General features: G+C 39.9%; 1 protein-coding gene across 1 annotated transcript in view; it reads left to right on the forward strand.

Annotated features, from left to right (window-relative positions):
* The window catches only part of LOC127575449 (kelch-like protein 29), a 350,653-nt gene that overhangs the window by 286,837 nt on the left and 45,979 nt on the right, over nucleotides 1–17,837 (forward strand). Inside the window, 1 exon segment of the mRNA XM_052025333.1 lies at nucleotides 7,967–8,147. Within this exon segment, the coding sequence (XP_051881293.1) occupies nucleotides 7,967–8,147 (181 nt within the window).

Here is a 17,837-nt window from a genome sequence, read left to right on the forward strand (position 1 = left end):
CCTATCTATACCCCTCATAATTTTATGTACCTCCTGCGCTCCAAGGAATAAAGTCCTAACCTATTCAACCTTTCCCGATAACTCAGGTCCTCAAGTCCTGGCAACATCCATGTAAATTTTCTCTGCACTCTTTCAAGCTTATTGATATCTTCCCTGTAGGTAGGTGAACAGAACTGCACACAATACTCTGTATTTGGCCTCGCCAACATCTTGTACAAATTCAACATAACGTCATAACTCTGATACTCAATGCCCTGATTTATGAAAGCCATTGTGCCAAAAGTTCTCTTTACGACCCTATCTACCTGTGATGCCACTTTCAAGGAACTATGGATCTGTATTCCCAGGTCCCTTGTTCTATCACACTCCTCAGAGCCCTACCATTCACTGTGCAAGTCTTACCCTGGTTTGTCCTCCCAAAATTCAACACCTCTCACTTGTCTGCATTAAATTCCATCTTCCATTTCTCAGCCTATTTACCTAGCTGGTCAAGATCATGCTGCAAGTTTTAATAGCTTTCCTTGCTGTCCACTACATCCCCAATCTTGGTGACATCCAATCATGTTCTATGACTCTAAAGAGGGATATGTGGGAGGAAGGGGTTAGATAGTCTTAGGCGAGGTTTGAAGGTCGGCACAACATTGTGGGCTGAAGGGCCTGTATTGTGCTGTACTGTTCTATGATTCTATGATCCGCAGTTTTTCACCACATCTAAATCATTAAAATAGATGATAAACAACAACGGACCCAGCACCGATCCCTGTGGCACACCACTAGTCACAGGCCTCCAGTCAGAGAGATGACCATCTACTACTGGCTTCTCCTGCTAAGCCAATGTTGAATCCAATTGACTACTTTATCCTGAATGCCAAGCAACTTAACCTTCTGGAGCAACCTCCCATGTAGGACTTTGTCAAAAGTGTTGCTGAAGTCGATGTAGACAATGTCCACTGCCCTTCCCTCATCGACCTTCTTGGTAACCTCCTCAAAAAACTCTATTAGGTTGGTTAGACATGTCCCACCACGCACAAAGCCATGTTGACTATCCCTAATCAGGCCCTATCTATCCAAATACTTGTATGTCCTGTCCCTTAGAATACATTCCAATAATTTACCCATGACAGATGTCAGGCTCACTGGCCTATAATTTCCCGGCTTATTCTTAGAACCTTTCTTGAAAAACGGAACAACATTAGCTATCCTCCAGTCCTCCAGCACCTCACCCTTGGCTAAGGACGTTTTGAATATCTCTGCCAGGGCCCTTCAATTTCTGCACTAGCCTCCCACAAGGTCCAAGGGGACACCTTGTCAGGCCCTGGGGATTTATCCACCTTAATTCACCTCAAGACAGCCAGCACGTCCTCTTCTGTAATGCAGATACAGTCCATGACCTCGCTACTCTTTTTCCTCAGTTCTATAGACTCTGTGTTTGTCTCCCAAGTAAATATGGATGCAAAAAATTCATTTAAGATCTCCCCCAACTCTCTCAGCTCCATGCATAGATGACCACGCTGATCTTCAAGAGGACCAATTTTGTCCTTTGCTGTCTTTTTGCTCTTGTTATAGCTATAGAAACCCTTGGGTTCTCATTCACCCTGTCTGCCAGAACAAACTCGTGTCTTTTTAAACTCTTGATTTCTCTCAAGTGTTCTCTTGTATTTCTTATACTCCTCAAGTGCCTCATTTGATTCTAACTGCCTATACATGATATGTGCCACTTTCTTTTTCTTTATCAGCGCCTCAACATCCCTCAATAACCAAGGTTCCCTAAACCTGTTAGCTTTGCCTTTTATTCTAACAGGAACATACAGATTCTGTACTATCAATGTTTCACTTCTGAAAACGTCCCATTTACCAAGCATCTCTTTGTTGGAAAACAGCCTGTCCCAGTCCACACCTGCCAGATCCCTTCTGATGCCATCAAAACTAGTCTTACTCCAATTTAGAATCTCAACCTGAGGACCAGTCCTATCCTTCTCCATAATTATCTTGAAACTAATGGAATTTTGATCACTCAATCCAGTGTGTTCCCCTACACACGCTTCTGTCATCTGCCCTGTCTCGTTCCCTAAGGTGAGATCCAGTATTGCGCTCTGTCTAGTTGGGACCTCTACATGTTGATTAAGGAAACTTTCCTAAACACATTTGATAAATTCTATCCCATCCAATCCTTTTACATTATGGGAGTCCCAGTCAGTATGTGGAAAGTTAAAATCACCTACTATCACAACCTTATTTTTCTTGCAACTGTCTGCTATCTCTCTACCAATTTGTTCCTCTAACTCCAGCTGACTATTGGGAGGTCTATAATATAGTCCCATTAATGTGGTCATCCCTTTCTTATTCCTCAGTTGCACCCATATTGCATCAGTAGAGGAACCCTCCAGTATGTCCTCTCTAAGCACTGCCGTGACATTTTCCCTGATGAGTAATACCACCCCTCCCATTTTAATACCTCCCTCTCTATCAATAAAACATTGGAACCCTGGAACATTGAGCTGCCAGTCCTGCCCCTCCTGCAACCAAGTCTCACTAATGGCTACAACATCATAATTCCATGTGTCAATCCAAGCTCTAAATTCATCTGCCTTGCCTACAATGCTCCTTGCATTGAAATAGATGCATCTCAGAACATTAGTCCCACCGTGCTCATCAACCAGCCGATTTCTGTCTTTACTTGTATTCTCAACATCTACTTTCCCCACAGCCACTCCACTTGACGCTCTGTCACTCTGATTCCCAAGAATTTTTCTATTTATAAAAATGTATAGTTTTCTCACTGGACAGAATGGAATGGATACTACTTTCATGGTTAATGATAAAGTTTAAGTTCATACTTCTGTTATTTATATTCACAGTAGGTAGTTCTGAACTGCATTTTAAAATGTGGCTAAGCCTCTGAAGTCAAAGGGTAATAATGCTGAAGTCGATCATATCCAATGCAAATAATTAACTTTTATTGCACTGAATGCTTTTGAGAGCCTTTATCACTTCAGAGCAGGATACATTGGTATGCTTCAGCAGACTTTAATTGCTCATGTAGTGATGACACCAATACATATTCCATTGATTTCATCTATTAGAAGACTGTACAGTGGTTCTTTTTCTTGAGCCTGTTAATCATTGGCACTCTTGGAGGTCTCAAAGCAAAAGATCCACAACTGCAAAAGCATTGTAGATTGAATGTGCAGTATTAGTAAACTATGTGATGAGTCATATTTATCAGAAAATGAATATTTAATAAAATGAAAACTTGAACCGGTCTCCTTACTGAAAACAACTGTAATTAAAATGTGTTTCTAAATCTAACTTGTTTCACCCCAGTTTAAAATATCCAAATACCCTTTTATGCAGTGTGCCATTTTTTTTTGTCTTATCACAATTAACTTCAAGGCCGTGCATTTAGCTTAGGGAATGTGTTATAACCAGGATGAATGTTATTAATTAAAGTTTATCAGTACTGAAATCCTAGAGTCCTGGTAGATGAAATGCCTGATTTTCAACCCAAGGGTGAAGGGAAGTAAGGGAAGAGAACAGCTAAGAATTTGGTTTTGAGCACAGTTGCTTGAAAATGTAGTTGTGTTAACACGATGACACTGTAAATATAAACAAGGAAGGATACTGTTTGTGGATCTTCCATTTATCTCCACCTACATCAAGGAAGTCCTCCCTAGGTACTATCTCCCAGCAGATCTAAGGTAGGCTAATGTCCCACTTTTTCTCTGGAAGGCTGGTAGCTTCAGTGAGAGCAAGAATGGTCAAACTGCACTTGGTTATGCTGTTCCCTCCCTGGTTATATAAATAATTCAATCTGGTCACTAATCTAAGAATAACATGAGTAGTAAGTGGTAATTGGGTTATTTTTGTCACAAGTACTGAGGTACATTGAAAAGGATTTGTTTGTATGCCATCCAAACAGATCATTCCATACATAAATACATCAAGGTAGTACAAAAGGAAAACAAAACAGAATGCAGAATATAATGTTACAATTACAGAGAAAGTGCAGTGCAGGTTAGTCACAATATATCAGTTAGACATTAGTATCTGTCTTTATTGAAGTTAACAATCTTTGATTTTATTTTAGGTGCTTTTGACAAATTCTAAGTGTGATGTTGGGACATTTTGCCATCATATCAGTAGGATTTCTACAATTGAAGTAGAAGGTTGCATAATTAATTCTATTTGTAGAATTAATCATGATTAATCATTTAATCGTGATTAGCTATTTATATAGCTTGTTGATTTCTTTGTAGAAGGATAGGTAGTTCTATTATATGGAGACTCAAGAGACGACAGATGCTGTGTTGCTCTAGTTCTGTTATATGTCTTATGTTAACAGGCAATACCAGTTGTATGCAGGAGGTCACTGAAGTTGCTAGTAGAGGGTCACTTCCTAGCTCAGGGGAGTTTCTATCATCTTAAAATGTCTTGCTCTCAATTTAGCCAAAGTCATAAACTTTGCAATAGCTGGGAAAAGGTTCTTGCTAAAATTGAGATGTTAGAAATGAAGACATTTGTTTAGGTCTAGTTAGATCACCCACTGATATGGAGAAGTCTGGCATGTACTTTATTTTCTAATGGTACAAGAAGGTTAGTTGTATTGATTGAACTTAAGTGGCTTTCATCATAGCTGTTGCTGTGAATGCCTAATAGTTTAATAATTTGTATTAAGTCTAGCGTCACCAAGTGCCTGATGAGGAATTACAGTAAACTGCCAATGTCCTGTCACTCTGTTTTTGAGTTTGGTGATGAGTTTTTCAACTGGAGTTTATGAAATAAGTTACAATTAACTACATGAGACATGAAGTGGATGTTCAGAAAAGGTGAACAATCCCTTATAGAGAACTGAAGGAATTTCCATTACATAGTTCTTATTGGAAAATATCTGGAAGTTGTGGTCATTAATATTCCAGGGTTTTGATCTTTTAGAAAAGATAGAGGAGGTGGTAAAAGGAGGGGGGGTGGAGAAGATGCACTGTTAATCAGGGACAATATCACAGCTGCACTCAGAGGGGACATAATGGAGAACTCATCCACTGAGTCTATATGGGTAGAACTCAAAAATAAGAAAGGTGCAATCACTGTGATGGGATTATACTACAGACCCCCTGATAGCCACCAGGATACTGAGGAACTGATACGCATGCAGATTAGGGAAAGGTGTAAAAACTACAGGGTTGTTGTTGTGGGTGACTTCAACTTCCCTAATATAGACTGGGACCTCCTTAGTGCAAGAGGTTTAGATGGGGCAGAATTTATTAGGTTCATCCAGGAGGGTTTCTTAAATTAGTATATAGATAGTCCAACAAGAGAAAGGGCCATACTGGACCTGGTATTGGGAAATGAGCCTGGCCAGGTGACTGACCTTTCAATGGGAAAACAGTTACCATAAATCCTTAAGTTTTAAGATAACTATAGAAAAGGATAAGCATGGGCCTTGCAGGAGAGTATTAAATACGCTAATTTGGATGCTTAACCTCACAATCTACCTCATTACGACTTTCCACCTTATTGTCTACCTGTGCTGCACTTTCTCTGTAGCTGCTACACTTTATTCTGCACTCTGTTATTGTTTTACCTTGTACAACCTCGATGCACTGTGTAATGAATTGATGTGTATGAACGGTATGCAAGACAAGTTTTTCACTGTACCTCGATACATGTGACAATAATAAATTCCAATCCCTAAATTGGAGCAGGGCAAATTACAAGATTATTAGGCAGGAATGAGGAAGAGTTAATTGAGAACAGCTGTTTTTGGGCAAGTCCACATCTTATGTGTGGAGGGTGTTTAAAGACCAACTGCACAGAGTACAGGACAGATATGTTCCAGTAATAAGGAAGGCAAGGTAAGGGAACCTTGGATGTCTAGAGAAGTGGTGATTTTATCAAGAAGAAAAAGGAAGTGTATATAAGGTTTAGGAAGCTAAAATCAAACGGAGCCTTTAAGGATTGTAAAGAAGCAAGAAAAGGACTCAAGAAGAGAACTAGGAGAGCCAGGAGGGGCCAAGAAAGTCCTTGGCAAGTGGGATTAAAGAGAATCCTAAGGCGTTCTGTACATACATCAACAGCAAGAGGATAACTAGGGAGAGGGTAGAACCACTCAAGGATAAAGGTGGGAACATGTGCTTGGAGGAAGAGGATGTGGGAGAGGTCCTAAATGAGTACTTTGCATCGGTATTTACAAAGGAGAAGGACGTGGAGGATCAGGAGATCAGTATGGAGTGTGCCAATATGCTAGGGCATTTTGAGATAAAGAAGGAGATAGTGTTGGGTCTCTTAAAGAACATTAAGGTGGATAAATCCCCAGGGCTGGATGGGATATACCCCAGGTTGTTGAGAGAGGTAAGATCTGGAGCCTTGACCAAGATCTTCGAGTCCTCTCTAGCCACAGGCAAGGTCCCAGAGGACTGGCAAGTAGTTAATGTTGTTCCATTATTCAAGAAGGGAAATAGGGATAATCCTGGAAACTATAGACTAGTGAGTCTCACGTTAATGGTAGGGAAGCTGACGGAGAGGGTTCTTAGGGATAGGATTTATGAGCATTTGAAAACCATAGTCTAATTAGGGACAGTCAGCATGGCTTTGTGTGGGGCAAGTCACATCTTACTGACTTGATTGAGTTTTTCAAGGAGGTGACGAAGGTGATTGATGAAGGTAGAGCTGTGGATGTTGTCTACATGGATTTTAGTAAGGCTTTTGACAAGTTCCCTCATGGGAAGCTCATCCAGAAGATTAAGATGCATGGGATCCATGGTGAATTGGTTGTTTGGATTCAGAATTGGCTTGCCCATAGAAGACAGAGGGTGGTGGTAGATGGGACCTTTTCTGGCTGGAGGTCAGTGACTAGTGGTGTTCCACAGGGATCCATACTGGGACCTCTGTTTTTTCTGATTTATATAAATGACATGGATGAAAATGGAGATGGGTGGGTTAGTAAGTTCACAGATGATACAAAGATTGGTGGTGTTGTGGATAGTGTAGAAGACTGCCAAAGGATACCGTGGGATATAGATCAGTTGCAGATATGGGTGGAGAAATGGTAGATGGAGTCTTATCTGGTCAAATGTGAGATGTTGCACTTTGGGAGATCTAATGTAAAGGGACAGTCCACTGTTGATGGCAAGACTCTTAACAATGTTGATGTGCAGAGGGATCTTGGGGTCCAAGTCCATAGCTCCCTTAAAGTGGCCGCACAAATCGATAGGGTGGTAAAGAAGGTGTATGGTATGCTTGCCTTTACTAGTCGAGGCATTGAGTTCAAGAGTCAGGAAGTTATGTTGCAGCTTTATAAGACTCTAGGTAGGCCACATTTGGAGTATTGCGTTCAACTCTGGTCGCCCCATTACAGGAAGAATGTGGAGACTTTGGAGTGGGTGCGGAAGAGGTTTACCAGGACACTGTCTGGATTAGAAGGATGTATGCTATAAGGAGAGGTTGTGCAAACTTGGGTTGTTTTCTCTGGAGCGACAGAGGCTGATGGGAGATCTGATTGACTTTTATACGATTATGAGTGACATAGATGGAGTAGACAGCCGGTATTTTTTTCCCAGGGTCGAAATGTCAAATACTAGAGGGCATTCATTTAAGATGAAAGGGGGTAAATTGAAAGGAAATGTGTGGGGCAAGTTTTTTTTACACGGAGTGTTGGGTGCCTGGAATGCGCTGCCAGGGCTGGTGGTGCAGGCAAATATAATAGGGGCATTCAAGAAGCTCTCAGAAGGCACATTGAATTCAGGGGAATGGAGGGATATGGACATTGTGTAGGCAGAAGGGATTAGTTTAGTTAGTCATTTAATTACTAGTTTAATTAGTTTGGCACAACATTGTGGGCCAAAAGGCCTGTTCCTGTGCTGTATTATTTTATGTTCTATGAAGTTTCTATTATTGGAATATGCATTTTTGTTTGCCTTGTGCAAAAAGATGTCTTTAATTTTGCCTTTGTCTGCCCTCATCATCCCAGGTGGCATGGAGTCCGGTGTCACCCTTGCTGACGTTTGGTGTTACATGTCCCTTCTGGATAACTGGAACCTGGTTTCACGAATGACTGTCCCGAGGTGTCGACATAATAGCCTGGTGTATGATGGGAAAATTTACACTCTTGGTGGCATTGGTGCATCTGGAAATCTCAATCACGTGGAAAGGTAAATGGGACGGGGTGGGGGGGGGGGGGGGGGGGGTGGTTGGAAGCTGGCCTGAAGGTATAAATGAAACTTTAGAAGACTGTCATGAAACAAAAAGTGGTGATCGATGAAATAATTTCTTGCCTTCCTAAAATTTTTAAATTCTGTAGGTCATATAGTTAATTTACTATTTCTATACCATAACCAAACTGAACTGAGTCAAAACACTATTGTGGTCTGGAGCTATTACATTTCCAATTTCTCAGGTAGAGATAACAGAACCATGGATACTACTAAGGCCCTCACCTTTGTATCCAGTGCACTCCACAAGATACATAAATATGGCCTTCAGTGTTCCAAAAGCATTAACATGCACATTAGAAATGTTAAATAAATTATTTTAAATCATTATTTTGGGGGGTGGGGGTGGTTTCCCAGGGAAGCAGTCCATATTGCAATTTTTTCTGTAACATAATGCCACATCAAGAAATGTGAGTTTAAAAAAAAGTTAATTTTGCATTTATTTATTTACCTTTTTGCGAATTCTGTTAAGACGAATTTCCATCACCCAAATGACCATAACGTGGGTGTTGTCTGTATCTAACAGACTACTATTGAATGTATTGATTCTTGCAAGCAAGTTCAGAGAACAACTGGACTGGGAGGTGTGCTAACAATCTTGAAAAATAATTTGACATTCTGCATCATTCATACTCATTACCACGTCGACTCTATTTGACTTCAATTTGACTCTATTTGGCGTCATTGCTAAACTACGTCAGTGGATTCTGCTTTTGAGCAGTGGTTAACCAGTTCGGCTAAGAGCTAATCACTGGGATTGGGTTCCTTGTAAATGGACGACAGCAACAGCTGGGAAGGCATCTTTGCTAAGGTCAAGTTCTTAGAAATGAAAACATTTGTTTAGTCCATAGCTCACCCACTGATATGGAGAAGTGTGGCACGAACTTTATTTTCTAATAACATAAGAAAGTAAGTTGTCTTGACTGAACTAAGTGAATTTGATCATAACTGTTACTCTATGCTCAATAGCTTAACAATTTGTATTAAGCCTTGCATTGTCAAATATATACTCAGGGCATGTTCCAAGTGACTAAAGGAGTCCTCAAATCAAATACCTTCTGAGGGAAAAAGGAGTTGTTGGGTTGTGATACGAGAGGAAGTGATTCGACAGTTTGGTTGACTCTTAACTGCTCCTCAGTTTAGGGGCAATTAGGAATAAACAATAAATGCTGCCATTGCCAGCAATGTTAACATGCTGTGAATGAATATATCAACAAATTTGTGTTTCATCTCAGACAGGAAATAAGGGCAAGACAGAATATGAGAGAAGATTAGCAAATAACAAAAGGGAACCGACATTTTGTGTAATCAATCCCAGAAGTTCAAGTAATATTGGGGCCAATGAGAATTCCTAGACTTAACTATCCTAATGAACTTGCTGTTCAGTCTCACTAAATTTATTTTCTGTAAGCACCTAAAAATCTTGCTGTCTGTGATGCAGAAATTACATTAGAAGTCAAGAGTGTGAGAAAAAGGGGGTAACCTAAAATCTTTGATGTTAATTTAGCTGGCACAGAATAATGGAGTAAATGACCACAGCCCATGATGTAAGTTTGTATGATGCTATGTACTAACTTGCACCAGGTCCCATTCACTGCCACCCCTTTGTTTACTGGTTAAGTAATTCCTTGATTTTAAAATTCTTAAATCCTGTTTCAGATCCCTCCATTGTCTTTCACCCCCCCCCCCCCATTTGTATAGCCAACTGTGATATGGGAGACACATAGAAATGTAAATTACAATAAAATTTAGTTAATCTGGCATGCCTGGGACCTTGGTGATGCTGAATGGGCAGTTTCTGCAGACTGTTGAATCTTAACCCATTCATACTCCAACACAATTTTAATTTGTTCATTTTTTGAGCTGTTACACAGTAATGTAATAAATTCTCCTGCCAACCTGGTAATTTAAAGGGGGCACTGGAAATGGAGCCCCGGTGAGTTTCAAAGGAGAGCAGGAAAAAGGGCCCCAGTGCATTAGATAGAGAGCAGCAACGAGGTCCCTGGCATGTTAAAGGGAGCAGAGGAGTCAGAACCCAGTGAGTCAGATGCAGAACCACTGAGATTTCAAGACAATTGGATAGTGTTAGTAGATTAGATTAAGTCTGAAGTGATGTGTTTTGGAGGAACAACATGAAAACCAGAAGCCCTGGATGAACCAGGAGATTCGCAGTCTGCTGAGGGCCAAATCTGTGGTATTCAAGACCAGTGATCCAGAACCCTATAAGAAGTCCAGGTGTGACTTACAGAAGGCCATCGTGAGAGCGAAAAGGCAATTCCGAGTGAAAATAGATACAGAATCGGATGCACGACAGCTGTGGCAGGGTTTGCATTGCCATTACTTCCTGTAAGGCGAAACCTAACAGCATAAATGGCAGTGATGGTTTGCTCTCCAACGAGCTCAACACCTTTGATGCACACTATGAAAGGGAGAATAACACTACACCGGTGTGAATCCCCACAGCATCCGGTGACCCTGTGATGTCTATCTTGGAGGCCAATGTCTGAAAATCCTTTAAGAAACTGAGCCCTTGCAAGGCATCAGGCCCCAGGTACTGAAAACCTGTGCCGACCAACTGGCTGGAGTGTTCAAAGACATCTTCAACCTCTCACTGCTGCGGTCTGAGGTTCCCACCCGCTTCAAAAGGACAGCAATCGTACCAGTGCCCAAGAAAAGCAGGGTGAGCTGCCTTGATGACTATCACCCGATAGCACTCACCTCTACTGTGATGCAGTATTTCAAGAGATTGGTTGTGGCTAGAATTAACTCCAGCCTGAGCAAGGACTGGACCTGCTGCAATTCGCCAACCACCACAACAAGTCTACATTGGACACAATCTCACTGGCTCTCCACTCTTCTTTGGAGCACCTAGACAACAGCAAAACATACATCAGGCTGCTGTTTATCGATTACAGCTCGGCATTCAACACCATCAATCCTTCAGTATTAATCAACAAGCTTCAAAACCTGGGCCTCTGTACCTCCCTCTGTAACAGGATCCTCGACTTCCGTATTGGGAGACCACAGTCAGTGCACATCAATAATAACATCTCCTCCTTGCTGACAATCAAAACAGGTGCACCTCAAGGATGCATGCTTAGCCCACTGCTCTACTTTCTCTATACTGGCTAAGCACAGTTCAAACGCCATCTATAAATTCGCAGGTGACACCACTGTTGTTGGTAAAATCTCAGATGGCAACGAGGAGTCATACAGGAATGAGATAGATTGGCTGGTTGTGAGGTGTTAACTTTGTTAGGAGTTTGAAGAGATTTGGTAGGGCACCAAAGGTTCTTGCAAATTTCTACAGATGTACGGTGGAGAGCATTCTGACTGGTTGCATCACAGCCTGGTATGGAGGCTCCAGTGCACAGGATCGCAAGAGGCTGCAAAGGGTTATAGACTCAGCGAGCTCCATCATGGGCACAACACTCCCCACCGTCGAGGACATCGTCAAGAGATGGTGCCTCAAGAATGCAGCATCCATCATCAAGGACCCTCACCATCTGGAACATGCCCTCTTTTTGTTACTACCATCAGGGAGGAGGTACCTGTAGACCCACACACAACAATTAAGGAACAGCTTCTTCCCCTCCACCATCAGATTTCTGAATGGTCCATGAATACTACCTCGTTATTCCTTTTTTTTTGCAGTATTTATTTATTTTTGTAATGTATAGATTTTATGTCTTTGCACTGTACTGCTGCTGCAAAACAACAAATTTCATGTCATTATGTCAGTGATAATTCTGATTCTGAAATGACAGAATGAAATGCTTCTATTTTGATAGTTGGTCGTGGAGCTGGGCCAGGAAATCAAGAGCAGTCCTGAGTCCTGATGCAGGGTTTGATCTGAAACGCTGAGTATTCCTCTGCCTCCACAAGTGCTGCTCAACCCCCTGAGTTCCTCCAGTGGTTTGCTTTTTGCTCCCTACTACAACTTCTGCAGTTTCTTCTGTCTCCAGTCAAGAGCAGTGGTTCCCTAATGGTGCATAAACCCTTGAAGATAACTGGCCAAATTGGTTAGGCAGTTTAGAAAGTGTAGAGGATTAGCTTTGTAAATAGGGGCATTGAGTAAAAGGGAAAAAAACGTCATCTTTGCTTAACCCATACAGATCCATAGTTAGGCCTCAGCTGGCATACAGTGTACAATTTCGACATAATACAATGGAAAGCTTGTCATGGTCTTGGAAAGGATACAGCGGAGGTTTACTGGGATACTACCAGGTGTGAGGGATTTCAGTCATGTGGAGAAAATAGAATCATTCTCCCCAAAGCAGGGAAGATTAAGGAAGTTTTTGAAATTGAGGACAGACATGAAGGAGCACTTTCAGGGAAAGTTTTCTTCTGGGGAAATAGATTGGCTAGTAGATTCTTTTAATACAGTTGCTCTCAAGATCTGGAAACTCCTGAAGGGATGGTGGAATTAGATTCCATTGAACTTTTGGAAGGGCAACAGGACAAATTCCTGGAAGTGAACTATTTTGCAGGGTGGTGGGGAAAAGGCTGTGGTTGGAACTAAACTGGGCACTCCTTTCAAAGAACTAGCACATTCTATGATTTTTACAATAATTGCTATCAAATTTGGAAACTGTCAAATTATCTAGAAGATCCAGCTGGACACACATCAACAGCCTATATAGGAAATAGAACTACTTTGGCAGTAGAGGGAATTAAATTACTCTCCCCAGCAGCTTTACTGCCTTTACGTACAAATGTGTTAAAATGTATGTGTTTATATTTTAATGTGCGTTACTCCAACTATTTTAAATTGTTTTAATACTGTGCAGGAATTTCCAGTAAACATTCCAAGTGGATTGTCCTAATGGGAATTTAACAATTCCTTTAATATTAAAAATGCCATCTTTGCTGTCTTCTATTGCTGTCTTCTTTACTTTTTTATTGGTTAAAGCCTCAGCAGAGAGCGGTTCATTATTTATATGACCAGGTCATGTGATGCATTGGAAAGTGAACTAGAATAATTGACCCTTCTCTTTTAAATTGGCTTAGCTAATGTTCAGTATAGATAACCGTGAGTAGCCTGTATATCAGTATGTGTGTCAGCAAAAATAATGCTCAGCAACTCTTTTATTCCTAGGATGTGGGTGGAATTTTCACTTTTGGTGTAATTGGCAAAGGGTTAGAAGCTGTGCTGGTTCTCTGGAGTGTAGCTATGGTTCAAGTTTTTGACCAAGCATATCAGAAACATGAAACATCATTCAGGTGAATGGAGAGCCATAATAGAATAACATTTTCCTCAAGTGCAAAAAAAATAAATAAAATCTCTGCAGTTTTATTTCAGGAAAACTGTGCCAATCACAAGAAACAAACATTTAATATAAATTTGTAGTCCATAACCTGTAATTTGACTTTACTTTCATGAGATGTAGGCATTCACTAGCAAGTTCAGCATTTACTACCCATCTTCTTATTGCCCTTGAAAGATGATGGTGAACCACCTTTTCGAACCACTGCAGTCCTTTTGTGTAAGATACTCCCACAATGCTGCTAGATAGGGAATTTCAGGATTGAAATCCAGCAACAATGAAGCCAGGATAATTATATTTCCATGTCAGGGTGTGCTTGACTCGGACAGTTGTTTACTGGTGGTTTACTTGGTTGTCTGGATGGTAGAGGTAACTGGTTTGGGAAATGCTACTGAAATAACATAGGTGAGTAGATGCAATGTACCTTATAGATGGCTCATGCTGCAGCAACAATGCATCAGTGGTGGTGGGCGTGAATGTTTAAGATGGTGGAAGTCACTCTTATCTTGCCACTAAAATGCAGTTCTTCTACTGCACGGTAGCGTAGCGGTTAGCACCACGCTATTACAGTGCCAGCGATCAGGGTTCGATTCCCATCACTGTCTGTAACGAGTTTGTACATTCTCACGTGTCTACGTGGGTTTCCTCCGGGTGCTCCGGTTTCCTCCCACATTGCAAAGACGTACGGGTAGGTTAATTTGGATTTAAAGTGGGCGGCGCAGACTCATTGGGCCGGAAGGGCCTGTTACCACGCTGTAAATAAAATTTAAATTTAAAAAATAAAATTTATCCATGTTTGGACTGAAGGTGCAATAGGATGTACAACTACATGTTCTAATGAAACCTAATCTGAAGATCAGTGAGCATGCTGTTGATGAGTGAGTACCACTTGACAGCATCATTGATGACACCTTATATCCTTTTACTGACAATTGTGCACCAGTTGATGGGGTAGTACTAGCCAAATTAGATTTGTCATGATATTGTCAAGGGGTATCACCGTTTTATATTATAGGGCTGCTGTCTAATTAATTGAACTTCACCTCCCTTGCTTTCACTTACCATCTGAGCTAACTTTGAATACTCTGCAAGATGAGGCTTGTGGTTTAGTCTAAGCTATCTCATCTTGTCAACATTGTTGCTGAGAATTCTGGCAGGTGCTGCTGTACCTCCAGGCACAAGGGACCAAATTATCTTGGAAAAAAATGTTTAAATGATGCATTCAGTTATTAATCTTAAAATTGGCTAGCAATTGTGGCAAGGAAGTGATAGCCAACAATATAAAATAAAAATCACCATAAATTGCTGGCTGATTTGTAGTGCTCTATCATTATTTTACAAAAACAGTATCTCATATCTAGAGACATTATGAACTTAATCTAATTGCTTTATTTGCAAACTAATTATTAACTCACCATAGCAAAAAAAGCCTAGTAATTATAATGTAAATATTCTTTTAATACTGTAGTGTTTCCTATTGACTGTCAATCAAACCTTATGCAGAAAGTAATTATTTATAGGAATGGTGTCTCATGTTGTCAGATTCAGAATTATTTTAGGAGATTTCTTACTTTTCTTCTCTGTTTCTTTTCTTTATTTCTCATTCTATCTTCTGTAACAGTAAATTCATATTCTATAATTCTCCCTTCTCAGTCCTTCCTCTGTTTAACTATCACTCAGTATAATTAGTTAAGGAAATAATCTGTCTAATCTTTTATCCATTAGGGCTTCTAATGCACTTCTCATTTCTACATTCCTTCCTCTCCACAGACCCCACGCCAACCCCCCACATCCCCGACCTTGCTGCACCTTAATCAGCTTAAACTTCTGAATATTTTGAACACGCAATAAGTTACCGATCTACAGCAAGATCTGGACCAACTAGTTTTTCACTTCTACAGTGAACTTTACACCACTTCCATTAGGGGAAAAAAAAATGGATCAACCAGTCTTTCATCTAAATGCAGAAATACACACAGCAGGTTGGCTGCCATGATGTAGTCAGAGGCCTCTCTTCAAGTAGACCTCATTGTGACATATTTATTGCAGATTGATTCATAATTTACTGCTGGAGTGAACAATTATTGATTCCAGTAGTACTCTGGTTCTGAGAACTCCAGTGCACAATGGGCATTTTTCCTGATGCAGGAAAAATCTTTTAAGGACCTGTCTGCTTTTGCAAAAGAACTGAAAAGTTTCTGATTGCCAAGTTAATTGAACAACACTGCTTTAAAAAATGTACTGATTATACTGTCACTATTACATTGCTATTCGTGGGACTTTGTGCATAAATAGACTGCACATTTCACATATAAATTAACTGAACATTGTCATATTATACAGTAACAGCTACATATCTGTAATACCTCATCATCCTCTCAAAATTTTAGAACATCGTGAGGTTGTAAAAGTCTCTATATAAATGCCAGGTTTTATTCAATTTTGCAATGCAAAGAACAATGCCTTCTCAGAAAACATTTATTGAATTTGAAGCTCTTTTTGTGGAAGCAAAGTCATCTTTCATTAGCCATTAAACTTGAATCTTCAAACAGCATTTATTTTAAGTTTAGTCATAAGCTTGGGTGAACTCCGTACCAAAGCAGTAGATATATCTTACCCAACACATTATGTGCTCTGTGCTCTGACTTGTAGTCAAGTCCCCACCGAAAGTAATATCTACACATGACTGTCCATTAGACTATGAAAAAGGACAAGTGGTTTGTGCATGGAGTTTGATGCTACTTTGAATCCCTTCAGGAGAGGTACCTACGCTTTATGGAGTCTAATCTGCCTTTCAAACACATCACAACAGATCTGTTGTTTTTCTCAGTAATCAAAATAATTTGTCCATGTAGATGCAATTATACAAAGATATTTGCAATTGTTTAACTGGCCATGAATAGTACTGTTCTTTGCGGATACTTTTGCTTTAGAGTTGAATGTTGACATTGATGGTTTTTCATCAGATTGTTTGAAAACAAACTGAAATGCTGGCTCTGTGTTCCTCTTTCTACAAATACTGGATGTGTCAGTTTTTTTTTAATCTTCTTCATTTCACGATTCGAGCATTTGCAACATCTTGCTATTGATTTCGCATTAATGGGTTGTGTATTGTGCTTGTGAGAATGAAATGTTTATTTAAGATGGCAATTTCAGGAGGATTCTTTTGATGTTTTGCTAATTGTTAGCATATAAATGTTAGTGGAATACAATTACAGATGAGCAATGATTTGTCTTGCATTATTTTTAACAAAGTCATGTTAATGAAGGTTGCAACTGAACACTTAGTTTTCTACTGTACCCTTCATATAACACATTATCCAGCCAGAAGTATGCATCTCAGTACTTAATTTAGTTTAAGATCATCATTGTATGAATTAATTAGGCATTGACTATAGTGTGTGTGCAGTAGATAAACCATGGATGAAAAGCTATTTTCTTTTGTGATATTGCAATCATAGTAATTCACATATTAGAATAAATACACTCCTGGGCTAATATAGTATACAAGTAATCTCAAAGATTTACTTTTGAGAAGAGTAAGTACATGTTATATCCATTAATCTTTTCAAATATATCATGTGATATGCCTTTAATTTTTGTGCTCTGCAAATTACAATATTAATATAGTAGCAATAGAGCATTTTCTAATTAAATGTGAATCCCTTACAGAGCGAGAAGAGAATTTATATTCGGGAGTAAGGAAATAGCAGAGGAACTTTGCAACCACTTGGTATCTGCCTTTACAGAAGAAAACAAAAAAGCCCTGCCAGAAGTACCAGAGAACTAATAGTCTAGTGAGAATGAGGAACTGAAGAAAATAAATATTCGTTTTAAAAAAAAAGTAATAGAGAAGTTGGTGAAACTAAATGGTGTCAAATCCCAAGAATCTGATAATCATCATTCCAGAGTTTTGAAAGAGGTGATTTTAGTGATGGTTAACAATCTGGTCATCATTTTCCAAAATTCTATAGAGTTTGGAACTGTTCTCATGGAATGGAGAACAGCAAATGTGACCCCACTACTTAAGGACTGAAGGAGATTGAAAAATTGGAACCACTAACTTGTAAGCCTAATGTCAGTGTTGGGGAAGATGCTGGAGTCTATGGTGAAGGATGTGATAACAAAACATGTGACAAAAAAAGAATGATAGGATTGAGCAGAGTCACCATGGGTTTATGAAAGGAAAATCATGTTTGACTAATTTACTGGAATTCTTTGAGGATGTGACTCATAGAATAGATGAAGAGTAACCAGTGGATATGATGTATTTGCATTTTCAGAAGACTGTTGTTGATATGGTCAGAAGGGTTAGACCACGCAGTGTTGTGGGTCATATACAGACACGGAATGAGAATTGCTT

Source organism: Pristis pectinata, chromosome 10, assembly GCF_009764475.1.
Source record: "Pristis pectinata isolate sPriPec2 chromosome 10, sPriPec2.1.pri, whole genome shotgun sequence".
Taxonomy (NCBI): Eukaryota; Metazoa; Chordata; class Chondrichthyes; order Rhinopristiformes; family Pristidae; genus Pristis; species Pristis pectinata.